Source organism: Eulemur rufifrons, chromosome 6 (genome assembly GCF_041146395.1).
Source record: "Eulemur rufifrons isolate Redbay chromosome 6, OSU_ERuf_1, whole genome shotgun sequence".
NCBI classification, from domain to species: Eukaryota; Metazoa; Chordata; class Mammalia; order Primates; family Lemuridae; genus Eulemur; species Eulemur rufifrons.
The window spans coordinates 30670273-30687945 of NC_090988.1; the positions used below are offsets into that span (position 1 = coordinate 30670273).

The window sequence follows — 17673 nt, forward strand, 5'->3', positions numbered from 1 at the left end:
GACTAAAATAAAATTTGATATTGGTCAGGTAGGTTCTTTGCTTCTGAGTATTAGATAAAGCAAGTAAAATACATTTGATGTTTCAGTATAAGAGAAACTGTCAATGGAAGTTCATAGGGAAGCCAAAAGACTTAAGATACATAGAATTTATACTGATTGCTAAAAAACAAAAACAAAACAAAGCAAATCTAAAAATAGACTATTAGTATGAGAATAAAGCAGGTCTATCACTTCAACATAAGAAAAGACAACATAGTATGTATAAAAGAAGAAACACAGAAGTTACCTTTAAAAGAAGTAAAGCTATTCTGTCCAGGACCCATCACCCAGAGTAGGAATAAGATTTAGAAAAATTCTTTGGAAGGAAGAGTTTTACAAGTAGCAGCGTTTTGCCCACCAAAAAACCCCAGGCTGATCTATAGCATACAACAAAATGATGAATAGCTCCATTTCTAAACTTTAAAAATGATCTTAAAACAGTTAAGACTTTAACATTAGCAATGAAAGAATTTTTCTTATTAAAGTTTTTTGATTTTTATAGTCTTCATTCATATGTGAAATTAAGATTTGTATTTATTTAGACCAACTAATAGTAACAAAATGAAAAACAATGAAAACAGGTTATGTAACACATACTGTTAAATTGCCTTATTTCTGCTAATAACCATGTAATTATATTCTTGATGGTGCTACTTTGTTCCAGCACCACTTTTATCTAAATGAAAAATACTCTTCCTTTATAGTAATTTGTTAGAAAGTCAGTTAGAGGTATAAAAAACTGTCAATATGCTTCCTCTCTCCATCTTCTTTATGGCAGATAAAGAAACATTTCTTTCAAGACCACTTTGTAGGAACCAAAGGAAAAGCTTCCCCTTCACCCTCTAAACGTCTGCTGAAAATGAACTGAAAATAGGCAGATTAATACAGAAAAAGGCATACAAATTTATTTAATATACATAAGCATGGAGAAATTGCTTAAGAATGATTACCCGGTAACTGAGTGAGGTCCAAATGCTTACACACTCTTCTTCATAGGGGAAAGGAGATGGAGGAAATGTAGTCATTTTGAAGGTAGTAAATGATTTTTAGAAGGAATGAATGGACCCACAGCACAGACAACAGTCTGTAAATAATTCTTTGGAAATTGAATGGGATCTGAGAACATACAATAATACTTTGGGCAAAATTCGTCTGGGCTCTAGGTGTGGTGCTTAATTTTCAGTCTTTTCTTCTGTGATATGAGTTTCAATCTTCTCTGGTTAACGAAATTTCAGGGAAGGGATAGAAGACAACTATGTTCCTTTTTGGTGGGTCTGGTTTCTAGGTAGATAAAGAAACTTTGGAGAACAGCCTCATCCTATACTTCGGTAGAGAACTTCTGGCTGCTGCTTTAGTTCATCATGTCGAAGCGCCATATTTTGGAGTAGCATTTCCTGAGCCCTGATAACTTCCTGACATTGTATGCTGGCACATACTATCTTATTCCTTCTATCAGGGCTTACCCTTGATGTCAAACACGCTAGAATTATACTGACAGAGCACAGTTTAAAAGTGAATCTGTCTAGGCTTCCATGGCTTAATTTAACTTCTCAGGTACTGGAGTTCCTCAAATCCTGATTGAGAGTTCACAGCTAGTATTGAGTTCATGTTATTTTCTTGGACACTCAAAGTGATACTTTTAAAATATGGCCCTTTTAAAAAATAGATCTTTAAATGCCTACATTCTGGTAACAGAAATGTAGGGCATAATGATTGCTAAATGTCCACAATGATTTAGGTAAGAAAAAATAGTATAGATACATGTATTTTATGTTTTTAAAGACATGTATATTTCTGGGGAGAAAATAATTGAAGAAACTCATAGTTATTTACACCCAGAGAACTAGGAAAACAGGGAAAAGAAGATTCTATTTTCGGTATACTTTTGCCTTTTGTATACTTTATCACTATTATATCATGTTTTTATAATCTACTCAAAAAAATTTTATATGGAAAATTTTAAATATCTATACTACTTAACGCAAGATCACATTCCTAATACCTGAACTTAGATTTAACCACTTTGAAACAAGATAAAGTAAAAATTAATTGTGAGATGAAGAATTATCTACGCTTATGGAACATAAAGACTGATAGTACTTTCTGAAAGAAAACTGACAGAAATGGTGATAAAGGGCTTCAAGCTCCCTAATGTTAGGTCCTACCCTTCTCAATATGAAAAATATCCACAAGCAGGTAATTTTTAGGTATACTGGCATCTTCTAAACTTGGAGATAACTTTTATTATGTTTTAGATAAAAACTCTTAGACTCAGAAATAGTGAAATATATTTGTCATTTGAAAAGTGACATATTGGTATATCCCACACACAAAAATAATTCATTTAAAGTAAAAGGCGTTTTTCCCCAACTGATGTCCCGGAGTTTCTCCCTTAGTGAAAATCCTCAGAAATACAGTAACCTAAAATTCCATGTATATTTGAGGAGGCATCCTTCTTTCCTTCAATTTTTGCTCAACCACATGACCACAGCCAAAACAGTTCTTTATGATACAGGTTTGTAAGATACATTCCATGTGGTCAAAGGCCAGTCAAAAAACTTAAGACAAGGACAGAGCTGGATAGAATGCTTCTGCGTGTCATTCCAGTTTTACAGAGAATAGTCCTCTGTTACTAATAAATACTAAAATGAAATTTGCCCACATTATGTAGGAAAACAAACCCCAAAAAGTGGAAGGCTGGTTTCTAACCTGTGGCCTCACCTGCCGAAGCAGTTCTTGCTGTTTCAGTCGCAGTCTCTCTTTCTCCATCTGCAGTTGTTGCAGCCTCATCTGTTGCTGCTGGTTGGAGTTGCCGCCACCCATGACGCCCCCCTGTGGGCTCTGGGGAGCCAGGGGCGGTGGCTGTTTCACTGGGGCACTCTGGCTGATTCTCTGGTTCATGGCTGAAATGAAAAAAAAAAAAACAAACAAAAACAAAACCTAACAGATCTGTCCTAAAAAACTAGTTAAGGAAGAGAAATTGATGATTTAGTTATTCAAAAGCAATTGGGATATTCAATGTAACTTTTTTTGGTAGTAAGATTGAAGTAACTTAAAAATTCATCAATATCACAATGGCTACATTAACTTACTATTGTCACCATCATTGTTACAAGATACAAGGCAGTTGTAAGAGCAAAGAAACAAGAGATACTTCTAATATGCAACGATATGGAACAGTTTCTAAGACCTTAAGTTAATAGTAAAGTGCGGAATAGAATGTGTAACAAAAAAAAGGGGTGGGGCATATACATTGCCTATCCAAAGGATATGAACTGAAGAACAACTAAGAAACAACTAATATCTATTGGCTCTGGAGATGGGAAACTGATGACTAAAAGACTAAATTGGAGAGACTTACTTAAAACTTTTGAAGTTTCAATGATGCAAATACATTACTTATTACAAAAAATATACAAATTCAGTTAGAAACCCATCCCCCAAAGCAACTGAGAGAGCATTCTGAGCAGTAAATCCTATCAAAATAATCAATGCTTAATATATTCATATTCTATATGTATATCCATAATCAAGTAGATCAAAATGATTTGATGCATGCTTGTATCAAACCGAGTCTACAAGTATCTGGATGACAGAGATATATCTCATTTGACACCACTGTATCACCAGCATACAGCCCAGGTGGTCAAAAAGAAATTTTTTTTAGCTGAATCTGTAATACATCATTTAGGAGTTAGAAATGGACTGGATTTTTATATTGGAGAATTTCTGTCACTGATATGGCTGGCATTGATCAAACTGTGGATTAACCTCAGAGCAGATGGAAGTTTTATGTGAAAATGTTAGTAAGAATGATATACCTTTACAGACACATATTCAACTTTTTAAGTTGAAATTTTTGGGACATTTTCTACTAAATGTTTAACACACACACACTGACCAAAGAAAACCCCAGACCCAAATGGCTTCAAGGAACTGCCTGGGAACTTTTCCATTTTGTCTACTAACATTTCTTATTTGATTCTAATTTTCTGCTTATAAATTCATATAACTCTCCTACACTTGAGTGCCACAGGAGTGAGGGCAGTATCCTATTCATGTATGTGTCCTCAGTGCCCAGCACAGCATCTGGCACAAAGTGTGTGCTAGAAAAAAACAAAACAAAACAATGAACCATTTCTATGTAAGTTGAGTATTTATTCACTGAGGCAGAAAATTAACTATTTAAGACCCACGGTACAGAAATCCTAATTTCTCTTTAGATTGCCAAACTCTTTTTTTTTTTTTTTTTCCCTCCCTCTTCTTGTATCACTATGTTGCCCAGGCTGGCCTCAAACTCCTGGGCTCAAGTGATCCTCCTACCTCAGCCTCCTAAAGCTTGTAGCCAGAACTACAGGTGCATGCCACCATGCCTGGCTCAAGACTACCCAAGTCTTCTATGAGGCCAGCATTAACACTGATACAGAACCAAGGATACTAGAAGAAAGAAAAATTACAGACCAACCTCTCTCAGAATTCCTTAGTTCAATTCGATTTTCTGAGCCACTAGTTAATATAAGATGGCACTATTAATTTATTTCTATTTTTCTGTTCTTAATTTTTCCCTCCAATTTGTCTACATTTTCTAATTTTTGAGTTGAACTTACCTAGTTTAAATCTTCTGTTGGAGGATGTCAGTCAATAACTTTAAGTTCTGCTTTAATTCATGCTATACATTTTGAAATAGTATAATTCAAAATTGTTCTATTCCAAATATTTATAATTTCTACTGTGACTTACATTTAACTCATGAGCTATTTAGGAAAATATTTTTATGCTTCTTGGCTGAGCGCGTGGTGGCTCACACCTGTAATCCCAACACTTTGGGAGGCTGAGGTGGAAAGATCACTCGAAGCCAGGAGTTCAAGACCAGCCGAGGCAACATAGCAGGTCTCTACAAAAAATAAAAAAATCACCCGGGTGTGGTGGCACACGCCTGTAGCCCTAGCTACTCTGGAGGCTGAGGTGAGAAGATCCCTTGAGCCCAGGAGTTTATGGCTTCAGTGAGCTATGATCACCCCAATGCATTCCAGCCTGGGTGATAGAGCTCAACCTCATCTAATTAAAAAAAAATCCTTGTAAATGTCTGTACTAGGCCAGGGCCAGGTCAGCTGTATGCCTGGCTTTTATCATTGAGCCTGTTTATGTATTTCTTCCTTATTCCTAACACTTTTAGTTCCTGATATCCTCAGAAGCTGAACCTGGCAGCCCTCAAGCACCATGCTCAATGCTTTTTTTTTTTTTTTTTTTTTTTTTTTTGAGACAAAGTCTCGCTTTGTTGCCCGGGCTAGAGTGAGTGCCGTGGCGTCAGTCTAGCTCACAGCAACCTCAAACTCCTGGGCTTAAGCGATCCTACTGCCTCAGCCTCCCGAGTAGCTGGGACTACAGGCATGTGCCACCATGCCCGGCTAATTTTTTGTATATATATATTTTAGTTATCCATATAATTTCTTTCTATTTTTAGTAGAGACGGGGTCTCGCTCTTGCTTAGGCTGGTCTCGAACTCCTGACCTCGAGCGATCCACCCGCCTCGGCCTCCCAGAGTGCTAGGATTACAGGCGTGAGCCACCGCGCCCGGCCCATGCTCAATGCTTTGTGTGGTTTTATTTTCTGACCTATAGAGTTAAAAAAAAAAAATTATTACCTGTTGTGTCATTTTGGTTATCTTGTTTTAATATTTTTTATGGAAGAACAGAGAAGGGATGTCAAAACATGTTATACTGCTCAATCGTGTTCCAAGCCTTATTAATCTCTTTCATGGCAAAAATAAGATCATACTGACTCATGAAGACTTTGGAAACATCTTTATAAAAAGAATAAGTGGCTAAAAGTTTCATTCTCATGGTTTATAGTTTAGTATTTTATAGGGGAATGGAGAGGAAAAAAAGCCAACAATTTTTGAGAGCTAACATTTGCCAGGCACCAACAACTTCATTTAATAAAACTGCTTGTATCTGTCACCAACATATATGTATAAATGACAAGTACCATAGTATAATATAAAAAAGATGGCCATTAGAGTCAAGCAAAATGGATTACAGTTGGGTATACCAATTCAGTAACTCACTCAATCCTCATTTTCCTCAACTACACCTGAGGATACTAACATCTCCCTTTTGGAGCCATGATGGGGACTGAGTATTCCATTATATACCTGGAACAGTATGTGCTCCATAAACGTTCATCTGGCTCTCTCCTCCAGAACAGTCCTTTCTAGTTCTTTCTGTAGAAAGACTTCTGCAGATAATCACCCATACTTTGATGATTCCCATACCACCCTGGAATTTCCATACTTCCTTCCACCCCCAGAGAAAGACAGATGGGCGGGCGCACACACACACACACACACACACACACACACACACACAGTCTCCCCCCCACTCCCATTTATCATACCATTCATTGTTTCCAAGTATTCCTATGATTCATGAAGACATGCATGCACATCTTTCCTATAGCACTTAAATAGAAAAAATAGGCAGTAGAGATTGAGCTAATGGGATCTTCCTCTTTTGGTGAAACATGTTCCTGCCATTTCAATAGAACACTCAACATATTTCCACATAGAGACATTTTACACACTGTGCTATGTCAGGTTTGATAGCATGAGTTAAACATGAATTGGGAGACTGATCTGAGACACATTACGTATAGTGAACATGTCATAAATTGAGGCCTAGAACAAACAAGTATTGGGGAAAAAAATTTTCAGTTCCAAGCAATTTACATTAAAAAAATAAAACTGTGAGAAAATACGCTATTAGTAAACTGAGGAGCACTGGAATTATAAAACATGATTGATTTCAAAACAGATCCTAGAGCTACACATTGTTAAATATTTCATCCGTTAAGAAACATTAGAAAAAGCTTTTGAACTTTTCACATTAGATTTTTTATTAACATTTAAGGAATTATTTATAAAGTAATATACATTCTTTGTGAAAACAAATTGGACACTAACAAAAGTGCATGAAAATAAAGAGGTAAGTATCCTTTGCATCTCACCGATTTCCCAGAATTAGATACCATTAGCAGTAATCATTAATGACAACAGTCATTGCTGATGACAAACTGAATTGGTTGGTAAGGTCTTCTTCAAATCTAAGTGTATCTGACTACTCAAAATTATAGAATGAGAAAAATTAAGATATCAAAATATATCAAAAGATGGAGGAAGAACCAGTTCACAGAATTAAGCAGAAACTTGCACAAAGTATGTACCAGAAATAGTTTGGTGACTATGGTGAGCACTTTTGGCTGTGTTTACCTAAATGTTGTTACCTATGGATACAAACAGTACTACAAGGTTTCCATATAAAGAGTTCACTTAAATGACCAGTTCAAACAACCTTGTTTATATACTGAAGCTGGGGTTTATTCCTCTCCAGAAGCATCCAGTTCTTTACCTTCTGAGTAACTTAAGCATTTCAACAAAGCACAGAGCAATGCACCCACATGGGGTGCAGCAGAGACCTCACAAGCAGGCAAGAAACAAAACAGGCTTTGTTTCCTGGGGAAAGGGGGCAGGGTAGCTAGAAAAGAAAAGAAAAGGAAAGAAAAGAAAACAGCATTACCAACTTCTTCCCCTGGGTAATCAACTGCTGTAATCGCAATGTTTCCAGTTTTAGTAAAATTTCTAAAAGGTAAAGAGAAAAAAAACCAAACCCTACAAAATGTAAGAATTCAAAAAGTTATAATATGCTATATTTTTAAATGCAAAGTCTGTGCTTCTTGGACTATGAAATAGTAACTATTTTAAGTTTTACTTAACAAATCAGTACTGACAGCTTTATGGTAGAAAACCAAGGACTCAGCAATTACTGAAAAATAAGAGACTTTCTCAAAAAGAAAAGAAAAGGGGTCATCACCATAGATCTCTTCCCAGGTTTCATTCTAAACATGTGAATTTCCAAACTTCAGAAAACTTTCAGGTTTACATAATTTGTAACCTCAAAACCTTGAAATATTACAAAGTATTACAGATCTGTTAGTGATAAACTTTGGGATAATAAATCCAATTCTAGTAACCTTAAGTATAAATTTAAAATTAGAAATAATTTTCAAATTATTAATCTATGTAAAATCTCTCACAACAAATGCACTTTTTACTTTGTTTAATATTTTATCAAATGTCAGACATTGCATATTTACATGTAAGTATAGCTTTGTTCACAATATTTACAAACAAAATTTGGTTTTCCCCACACCTACAAGTAAACTCAAGATTATAAAACAGACTTACTAAAAGAAATGAATGCTTTTCTAAAAACACAAACTAATAGGCCATCTGTGCATTTTAGAATAGTTAAAAAAAAAACAACACAGGACACTCATTGCTAGCTCCAAGTGTTTACTATATGACCTCAGTGACTGAATCATCTACAAAAAGTTACTATAAATCAGCATAATTTATCTACTTAAGTATCATTTTCCCTTTTTCTTTTGTTTTTAAATATGATTTTAATGATAGTTTTTTAGTGAAAATTACTATTTGATTCACAGTAAAAAGCTGTCTCTTACAAAAAGAGCAAAAGGCCTAATGACTGAATACATCTTTTTATCATCAATATGCATAAGATGTTTCCCAACTAAGTTATGTACCTAAATGACAATGCCATGCCCAGGAATAGTTTTTTTTACTGAAATAATTAACATAAAATTCACTCTTGTAACAGGTACAATTCAGTAGTTTTTATATATTCATAGAACTCTACAGCTATCACCACTATCTAATTTTAGAACATTTTCATCACTTCAAAAAGAAACCCCCATATCCACTGGCAGTTTACTCTCTACTGTCCCTCCCCACAGTCCCTGGCAACCACCAACCTACTTTCAGTCTCTGTGGGTTTGCCTATTCTGGATTTCATACAAATGGAATCAAATAATACATGGCCTTTTGAGACTAGCTTCTTTCACTTACTGTTTTCAAGATTCATCCATGTTGTATTAATAGTATATAACTGTATTACACTCCTTTTTATTGACAAACAGTATTATGTTATATGAATATAGCATATTTTGTTAGTCTGTCAGCCGATGGACATTTGGGTTATTTTCACTTTTTGGCTATTGTGACTAATAGTGCTAGGAACATTCACGTGCAGGTTTTTCTGTGGACACATGTTCTCAATTCTTTTGCATATATACCTAGGAATGAAATTGCTGAGTCATATGCGAATGTTATGGTTAACTTTTTGAGGAACTGCCAAACTATTTTCCAAAGTGGCTGCACCATTTTTCAATCCCAACAGCAATGTATGAGGGTTCGAATTTCTCCACATTCTCCAAAATAACACTTGTTATTGTGTCTTTTTTATTTTAGCCATCCTAATGGGAGTTAAGTGATAACTCACTGTGGTTTTGATTTGCGTTTCCCTAATGACCAATATGTGGGAACAGTTGAGCTGCTCTAAGATCCTGCTTTATAGGTCCTCTCACAAACAAAATAATCTCTCCCATCATACTTTGCACTTCTCTCCCTTCCCAAACACCCAACCCCCGAAAAACTGGGTTACAGTATTCACATCTTTGTGCAAAAATATTGATAAATATTATTAAGATCAATCCAATTTCTTCCTCCTTCAACCATCTATCAAAAGATTAGCATAAAAATTCATTGTAATGGTATATTTCAAACAATACAATTGTGGATGGAACTAAATGAAAAAACCCAACTGAACATTTTCTCTTCATCATCCCAGTAAGCAGTTTTTGGGGGCGGGATACAGGGGTTGCTAAATGAGGTGAGGCAGAAAAGGGAGAAAGTGTTAACTAGCTTTCAGCTCTCTGTCCCCAGAGTAAAACCATGTTTTTCCCTTCCACTATGAAAATAAAGTTTAAAGTCTAGTTTGGAAAGAAAGTTCAGATGATAAGACTACTGCTCTAAAGAGAAGGGGAGTTCCATTTAAAATTTACCTGCCACCATGAATTCATGTTAATGAGTAAACAGGTCCATTAATAACAGCTTCCTTTATAATTTCATATATTTTATTACTATTCATGCTCTTTCACTGGGGGAATTTATAATTTAGAAGAAATATATACCTTAGAGTTTTTACTGATAAACACAAAATTGGTCCTTTCATACAGTCTGTAGTTTGACTGGCTTTTCATCCCTCAATGTCCCTCTTCCTAAAAACCTTCCTTGACCACCAAGGTGCAAGTAGGTTCCCACCACCCTACCTATTTCCTTTCACAGCACCTCTTTTTATTATGTTTTATTGTACTTAACACATTCTATAATGATTTATTTACTTATTTAGTAGGTTGTCCCTGACCCCATGGCTAGTGCAGTGCCTGGTATGAAATTGGCACTCAAACATTTGTTGAATAAACAAATCTTGAAAGAGTTTCTTTCCTTAGTTAGTATTAGTAGGATGCTATTAGCAATACACAGGAGAATCTCCAAGTGGAAGCAAGCCCACAATTAGATCTAAAATGACCTCAGCAACTAGGGTAGCAGAACAAAATGAGTGTAAAACAAAACAAAAAATCTGAACCACTCTCCAATTTGACTTTTCCCTTAGAAACTCCATACTCTCTTTTTCTGTTTCTTGTATCTGAATCTCTGAGTTGGCAGAAAAGGTGGCAAGCAACTCCAAATGGCTCCTCTTCTCCAGCATATTTTGTGAGATGCTTGTTGTTAATTCAGAGCTAATACAAAAAAGCAACTTGAAACATAGTTTTCTTTTAAAACTTAAGTAAGGTTTTTTTGGTGTGTGTTTGATAATAGGGGCTTTAATAACACAAGCCATTATTAGTTTAAATTATCATTCGGTGACTTTGGTGGTCTTAAACTTTTTTTTTTTTTTGAGACAGAGTAAATCACTCTGTCAGCCTAGGAAGAGTGCAGTGGTGTCAGCCTAGCTCACTGCAACCTTAAACTCCAGGGCTCAAGCAATCCTCCTGCCTCAGCCTTCCAAGTAGCTGGGACTACAGGCACGCACCACAACACATGGCTAATTTTTCTATTTTTAGTAGAGATGGGGTCTCGCTCTTGCTCAGGCTGGTTTGGAACTCCTAAGATGAAGCACTCCTCCTGCCTCAACCTCCCAGAGTGCTAGCATTACAGGCCTTAAACTTTTAAGTTTTAAAAATCCCGTGTGAATGATGTACTCATTATGTAAACAAAAACATTTCTTCACAGTATAATTAACTATTTGCATCACAGAAATTACATACCAATTTAAGCTCATTAAACATATGTCTACTCACCCTTGGTGAGCAGAGAAATTGTTTACCATTAATTAATAAACTATTTTGGTACTATCCTACTGAATTGTTTTTCCTGGCTAACCAAAATATTAATTTTTAAATAAAAACTAAACATTTCAAAAATAAAAAGCTAAATTTAAAAAAACACACACAGTTGAGACATACTGTACAGAGGATATAACTAAAGGTGTTTACTTTAGAATATATCCTACTGAATTTAACATAATTTTTAAAAAATGAATAAAACCACGGAACTCAAGTATTGAACTAATTTTGATATTTATTCTATAATCTTGTGTATTAAAATATTCATTTCAGCAAATGCTTGTTTTTTAAATTAAAATGTAGTGAGAGCAACAATTAGCAACAATCTCTAACAGTATGTATTAAATCAGATATAGCTGAACACAGCCTGAAACTATGTTTCAAATCTGCTTATGTGAGACTTTCTGTCATGACAACTTTATGGGCATTCTAAATTTTAGACATAAACTACTAACAATGCACCATCTCTAAGGTAGTAAAGCTGAACCCTGCTAATATGAGCATGTTAAATCTGCTATATGCTTCCAAGAGTTTGAGAGTGTGGACAAAGCTTAAATATCCCACCCAGCACTTCCCACCCCCCCCCCATCAGATTTATCTGCCTGGGCATACTCACCATGTGATAAGGCTTATCTTTAGATTAAAGGTTGAAAGATTTCCCTGTCTCCTCTTCAAAAGTAATTCCCAACTGTGACCAGAGGACCAAAAGCTAAACTTAAATGGTGCAATAAATAGTTCAAAAGTATCTCTGAAACCTCAACACACTCAAATCAAAAAGGCTATTGAGAAGTAACCTTAAGCAGGGGTCCAAAGCAGTTATTGAAGAATTCGAAATCTAGCATATTATATTCAGTTAATTAAGGACTGAAAATATTGTTAAGAGCATTCAGTCTAACCCAGTCAGTCACATTTTACAGATGAGTCAAATTAAGTCAAGAGAAGTTAGGTATCTTTCTGAACCAGTTGGTTACATTGTGATACCAGAAGAACTTGGGTCTCTTGATTCCCGATTCAGTAGGCAATTTTTTCTAAATCATAATTTAATTCAGTTGAATCATGTACATTGTATAATTACCACATGGAAAAAGGATGCTAGCCTCTACTGTAGATTTGAAAAATGGATTTTTGGAAGGCATAGAAAATGCCAGGTCAGAGCAATGTAGTAACTATTTTTCTCACTGGATACTGTATGCATAAAATACCACAGAATATCACATTTAAAGAGGTACTAGTAAAATGAAAGACATGTAGAGGTAAGTGAATTGGTAAAGAGCATAAAACTCTTAAGACATGAAAAACTGGAGAAACCACAGTTAGAAAAGAACACTGCTGGGATTAGAGCTGTATTCACAAATGTGAAGGAACATAAGATTTTGGATAATAAAAGGAAGCAAACTTTCCTTATGTAGAATGGACTACCTTATAATGCAGTAAGCCAGTCAAGGGAAAGGTCAAAGCTAAGAATGAAAGACAATCTCTTAAGAATATGCTAGAAGTGAGGCATGAATTGCATAGACAATTCAACTAGATGGCTTCAAAGTCTGTTCCAATAAGAGATCTTATTAGAAACTCATTACCTATGGGTAATTCCCTTAAGGTGAGTCACAATATAGGATACAAGGGCATTAACCATTGTCATCTTCCTCCCTCTGAAATTTCCATGTATCAGTATTGATATATTAGGTATGTTTATAAAAGATTAACTGCATTCAATCTAAATTTCTTATAAATTATAGGTGTCAAAGTCAAGTTCAGATTTCAGTTCTGTCACTTAACTATATAACCCTGGATAGTTTATGATTTCCCTAGATCTCAAAGGAGCTCAGATTTTGGGAAATATTCCCAACCTCTCCCAGGATTTTTTTTTTTCTTTTTACTATGTGTTGGTAATTTGGGGAGTCACAATGACCAGATGGCTGTATGGCATTTAGTGGGCCAGAGATGTTGAATGCCCTGCAGTGCCCAGAATAGTAGCATTCCCCCCACTGAAAAATGCTGATTAGAGGACTCAAATTCCTTTTCAGGGCCAAATTTTATAAGGTTTATCTGTTAATAATTTTTAGTTAGCAATAGTTCTTTTATCTAAAATATACATCTTTTCTTCTCTATCTTAATTCCAAAACCAAATATTGACAGTTCAGGAGCATCAGGAAAGATTTAAAAGAGTTGGCAAGTGCTGACTCGGGAAAGGGGGGGTGGGGAAAAAAATATGAAACTATTGTTTTTAACTTGCACTGTTCACTTAATAATTTATCATGAACATTTCCCATATTATTTCATATCATTGTACAAGAAATAATGTATACATTATGAGGACATACTGTATCTAACAAGATATACTGTTAGACTATTTGATTCTGTAAAATTAAATAAAAAAAAAAAAAAAAAAAAAGAGTTGGCAAGGAAAAAAAGAAAAAAAAAATCAAGAAACAAAAAATTTGTTTTTAATGTATGTTTTCATCAGGGCTTTTACTGGAAAATATCCTTATGACTGTATTATATAAAACAATAATTCTATAATATACAAGGTAATGTTTAAACTTGAGACTATTCATGTTTATCAGTACATCTCTAGGAAAAAAATCTCTCACGTTTATATGAAATGACTTAATGGTTTTCATAATACTCAAGGACTCATTTTCTTTAATACAGAGTAAAAACATTCCTAATACGATTCCTTAAAAAACAAAGAACAAAAAAAAAGCCCTCTTTTTTCCAAAGCTCAATAAATATCAGTGCATCTTTATTGCTATTTGATATCACTTCATAATTTACTACAAATTACTAATTTCTCTAAAGCAATCTAAATATCAAAGATATAGTTTTTAAATGTTAAAGAACAAAAAAGTCAGATAAAAAAAGAATCAATCTACAACTATTTAATTTCCTAAAATTACATAATTTATTAATATCAAGTGGGATGTGAAGGACTGATAAATTTTTCTAAATATAGCCATGCATTGCTTAACAACCAAGATGTTCTAAGAAACATGTCATTAGGCAGTTTCACTGTCGTGCAAACACCATAGAGTGTACTTACACAAACCTGGATGGCATAGCCTACTACACACCTTGGCTGTATGGCATAGCCTGTTGCTCCTAGGCTACAAACCTGTACAACCTGAATACTGTAGGCAATTGTACCACAATAGTGAAATATTTGTGTTTCTAAACATATCTAAACATAGAAAAGGTACAGTAAAAAAACGATATTATAATCTATGGGACCACTTGTATATGTGGTCCATCACTGACTAAGCCATCATTATGCAGCATATGACTGTATTCTAAATATAATTAATCTTAAAGCATATGACTGGATTCTAAATATAATCTTAAAGCATCTGAAAAAAATAGTAATATAAAAGGTGTTGATGGCTGAAGGTGTAATAAAATTAAGCTTATACAAGGGTGTACATCCCATTCTAAGATGCCAAAAGACACACGTCTATTTGATTTAAGCTGAGAATTGATAAATACTTTAATATAGATTTCAAGAATATAGGAAAGCAAACTCTACAACCATGAAACCATTTGTTTATATTTGCATGGCCCAAAGGGTCAGAAATAAGGGGATAGTTTATATTTCTTTGGCAGAGATAAAACACAATCCACTACATAGAACTTCAGATTTCAAGGAAAACTTCAAATCCAGCAGCTAACAGCCTGTCTCTATTTGCTGTCACTCTAGATCAGAGAAACCCGCACGCTTTTTCTTTGCTGCACCCCCTTCAGTTACACTTGAGCTCTCTGACTGAAAAGGTCTGGAACAGATTAAAAGTCGGGCCACAAAATAAAAAGCTTTGGCATACTGTCAAGCCTGTCTGGAATACACATACACAGTGGGCCCAAAAAGGGAAACTAAATGCAATAAGAGAATTTTATGAAACTTTTGAGCATAACTAATTGTAAGCCTGTGTGTACATACGTGTTGGAGGTAGGGACGGAGTATTCCCCCCTCAAAACAAAAGACCAAGCTATGTGTGTAATCAATAGATCTATTTAAGCTCAGAGCAAAGTTGTTTTATTTTACCATTTTAACAAAGACTATTTTTTTTTAAAAAAAGCTTTGTTCTAATTTTTGATCTCTGCAGTTAGTAAAGAGGTAATCATCATCTTTCATAACCCTATGTTAGAGAAGAAAACTACTGCACCATTGTTTAAAATTCCCAAAATGTGGGCAAACTGAATTCATTTCACTAAAGATGATTTACGGAAACATGGTTGTTATTGTTCCAGTCCATACAAATGGCAACATTTATTAAATTCTCTACCTTACTTGGTTTCCTGCTTCAACCACAAGGGCTTATTCAAATATTAAAGAGAATCTAAAGTTGCAAATTATTAACATGCCACATTACTTTTTTAACACCCAAACAGGTCTTGAAGCTCAAAAAGCCAGCATTTAAACCAAACCGGATATCTGTCAAAATGACAGTTTCTGCCCTGACCCCACCTTTGATTTTATTTGAATAGGAGGTTAAGTCAGTCCATAAAGCTAACCAGTCAGTCAGTTTGGGGCAAACCCAAATAGTGTTTGTTTCTTTAAGGTATACATAAGACACAGGAGAACTGTTCATAATGTTCCTGACAGGGATGTTATTTTACCCAACCAGCTCCAGATAGAGTTTTTCTTTTTTGCCCCCAGGGTTGTGTTTTGATGGCATTCACAGAGTTAATTCCTCCCCCCACCCCCACCAAGGGCCCCGCAGTTGTTGTTAGGTCAACCCCTGTAAAGCTTCAAAGGTTCTGAGTCCCCTCAGTCTGACCTACTCAGTGATCTGCACACTGTTTTCATTTAGCTGCATCTAGTCCAAAGTTTCAAAACCACAATTATCTGCTGCTTTTTAGATCCATTTTCCATGGCTTTGGAAAAATATCTCTGAAACACAAATGAATAAACTGAAAACAGAAAAAGAAAAAAAATCCTACATATATATATAAATATATGTAGATAGAGAGATAAAAAGGTAACAAAGAACTAGAATATCCTTATCAAAATATATACATTTGGGAGGGGAGAGTTCATTCGGGCAAATGGTGATTTATTCTTATAATCTGGAGGGGAATATGGTTTGCTTTTTGTTTCCTAAATGAAAAAAACAGAAAAGGACTTTTATTTTAAAGAGAGAAGGAAAGACACAGAAATAGAGGGAGACACAGTAGAAAGAAAGTGGGGGGAGAGAGGGGAAATTGCTTTCACTGGACCATTTCTGGGGTGACATTCCCCCTTGCCCAAGATGGGAGACACGACAATACCCAGGCATGGGATGGTACTCATCACTCACAGAAGTTAAGCAGAAGCAGACACCAGGTCACTGACAAAAGCCAATCCAGGTTTTAGATGTTGCATGACAGCCTGATTATTACTGCAGCTAAAAGATCATTTTAAATAAGATCACTGTGACTCCCCCAAAATGTGAAAGGGAGAGTGATTCTGGCTAGTCAGCCACTACAATATTCCCCCACCCTAACCCAAGGAACCCAGACTAAAAACCTGATTTAGATATAAATCTTTCAAGTTTTAAATGATAAGTATAAAAATAGTAGTTGTAAAAGTTGGGTGGGCAGTCATTTTCTAATATTGTAAACCAATGCAATTTTATTTAAATGTGCTTTCTCAAATTCACATACAAAAAATAGTAATTAAAAATATCTAAAAAGGTTTTGAGATGAACCTTTACCAAAACGAGGGTCAAGCCTTGGGTCTAGCCAAGAGGTGGTCTTGTTCTTATGGTTTATATAGTAAATTTCTCCATCCTGAGTCATGGCTTGTTCCCATCCATCAGGAAGAGGACCTATAATACAGAAAAAAAATCATGGTTGGTTTTTATTTGGTGTACCTAAAAAAAGTGGAAGGGGTACTAATTTAAAAAGAAAACACATCTTGACACAAAGCAACTCATTAAAACAGATTTAAGCCTGTGTTCAGAGAAGAAAGGTAAACCTATATACCTGATTCTTCTCCACTAAAAAGAAACCATCCAATAATAATTGACATCTCTAAAGACACAAATTAAAAAAAAAAAAAAGATTTTCAAAAAAATCCTTTTGGAAGTTATGACCAAAATAATTATTATTACTGTTAATACAAGACATAAAAGTGCTTGCAGCTCAGGGACCACCCACCAATCCAGTTTTGTGACAGTACCTTCCCTGGAACTCGAAGTTCTTTAATAAGGAATACATGCAAGTATTCTTAGAATATCTAAAGTATCATCATAAACATACAATTTATTATATAAAGCACACCTTAGCTAAAACTGCCAAGCTCCATTTATTTCACTCTTCAGGTGACTGGCTTACATCAGGAAAACTGTAATATCAAAAACTACAGTCCAAACAAGGCTTATTTTTAAGTAGACCAGAAAT

General features: G+C 35.0%; 1 protein-coding gene across 12 annotated transcripts in view; it reads right to left on the reverse strand.

Moving 5' to 3' along the window:
• YAP1 (Yes1 associated transcriptional regulator) overlaps nucleotides 1–17673 on the reverse strand; it is a 112380-nt gene that overhangs the window by 19634 nt on the left and 75073 nt on the right. For 2 of the 12 annotated variants that reach the window (XM_069470926.1, XM_069470930.1), the window contains exons 4-5: nucleotides 16980–17099; nucleotides 2749–2942 (exon numbers count right to left, since the gene is read on the reverse strand). In XM_069470926.1, coding sequence (XP_069327027.1) covers nucleotides 2749–2942; nucleotides 16980–17099 — 314 coding nt within the window. The remainder of the gene's footprint in view (nucleotides 1–2748; nucleotides 2943–16979; nucleotides 17100–17673) is intronic. The other 10 variants (XM_069470928.1, XM_069470932.1, XM_069470927.1 and 7 more) reach the window with 5 other exon arrangements.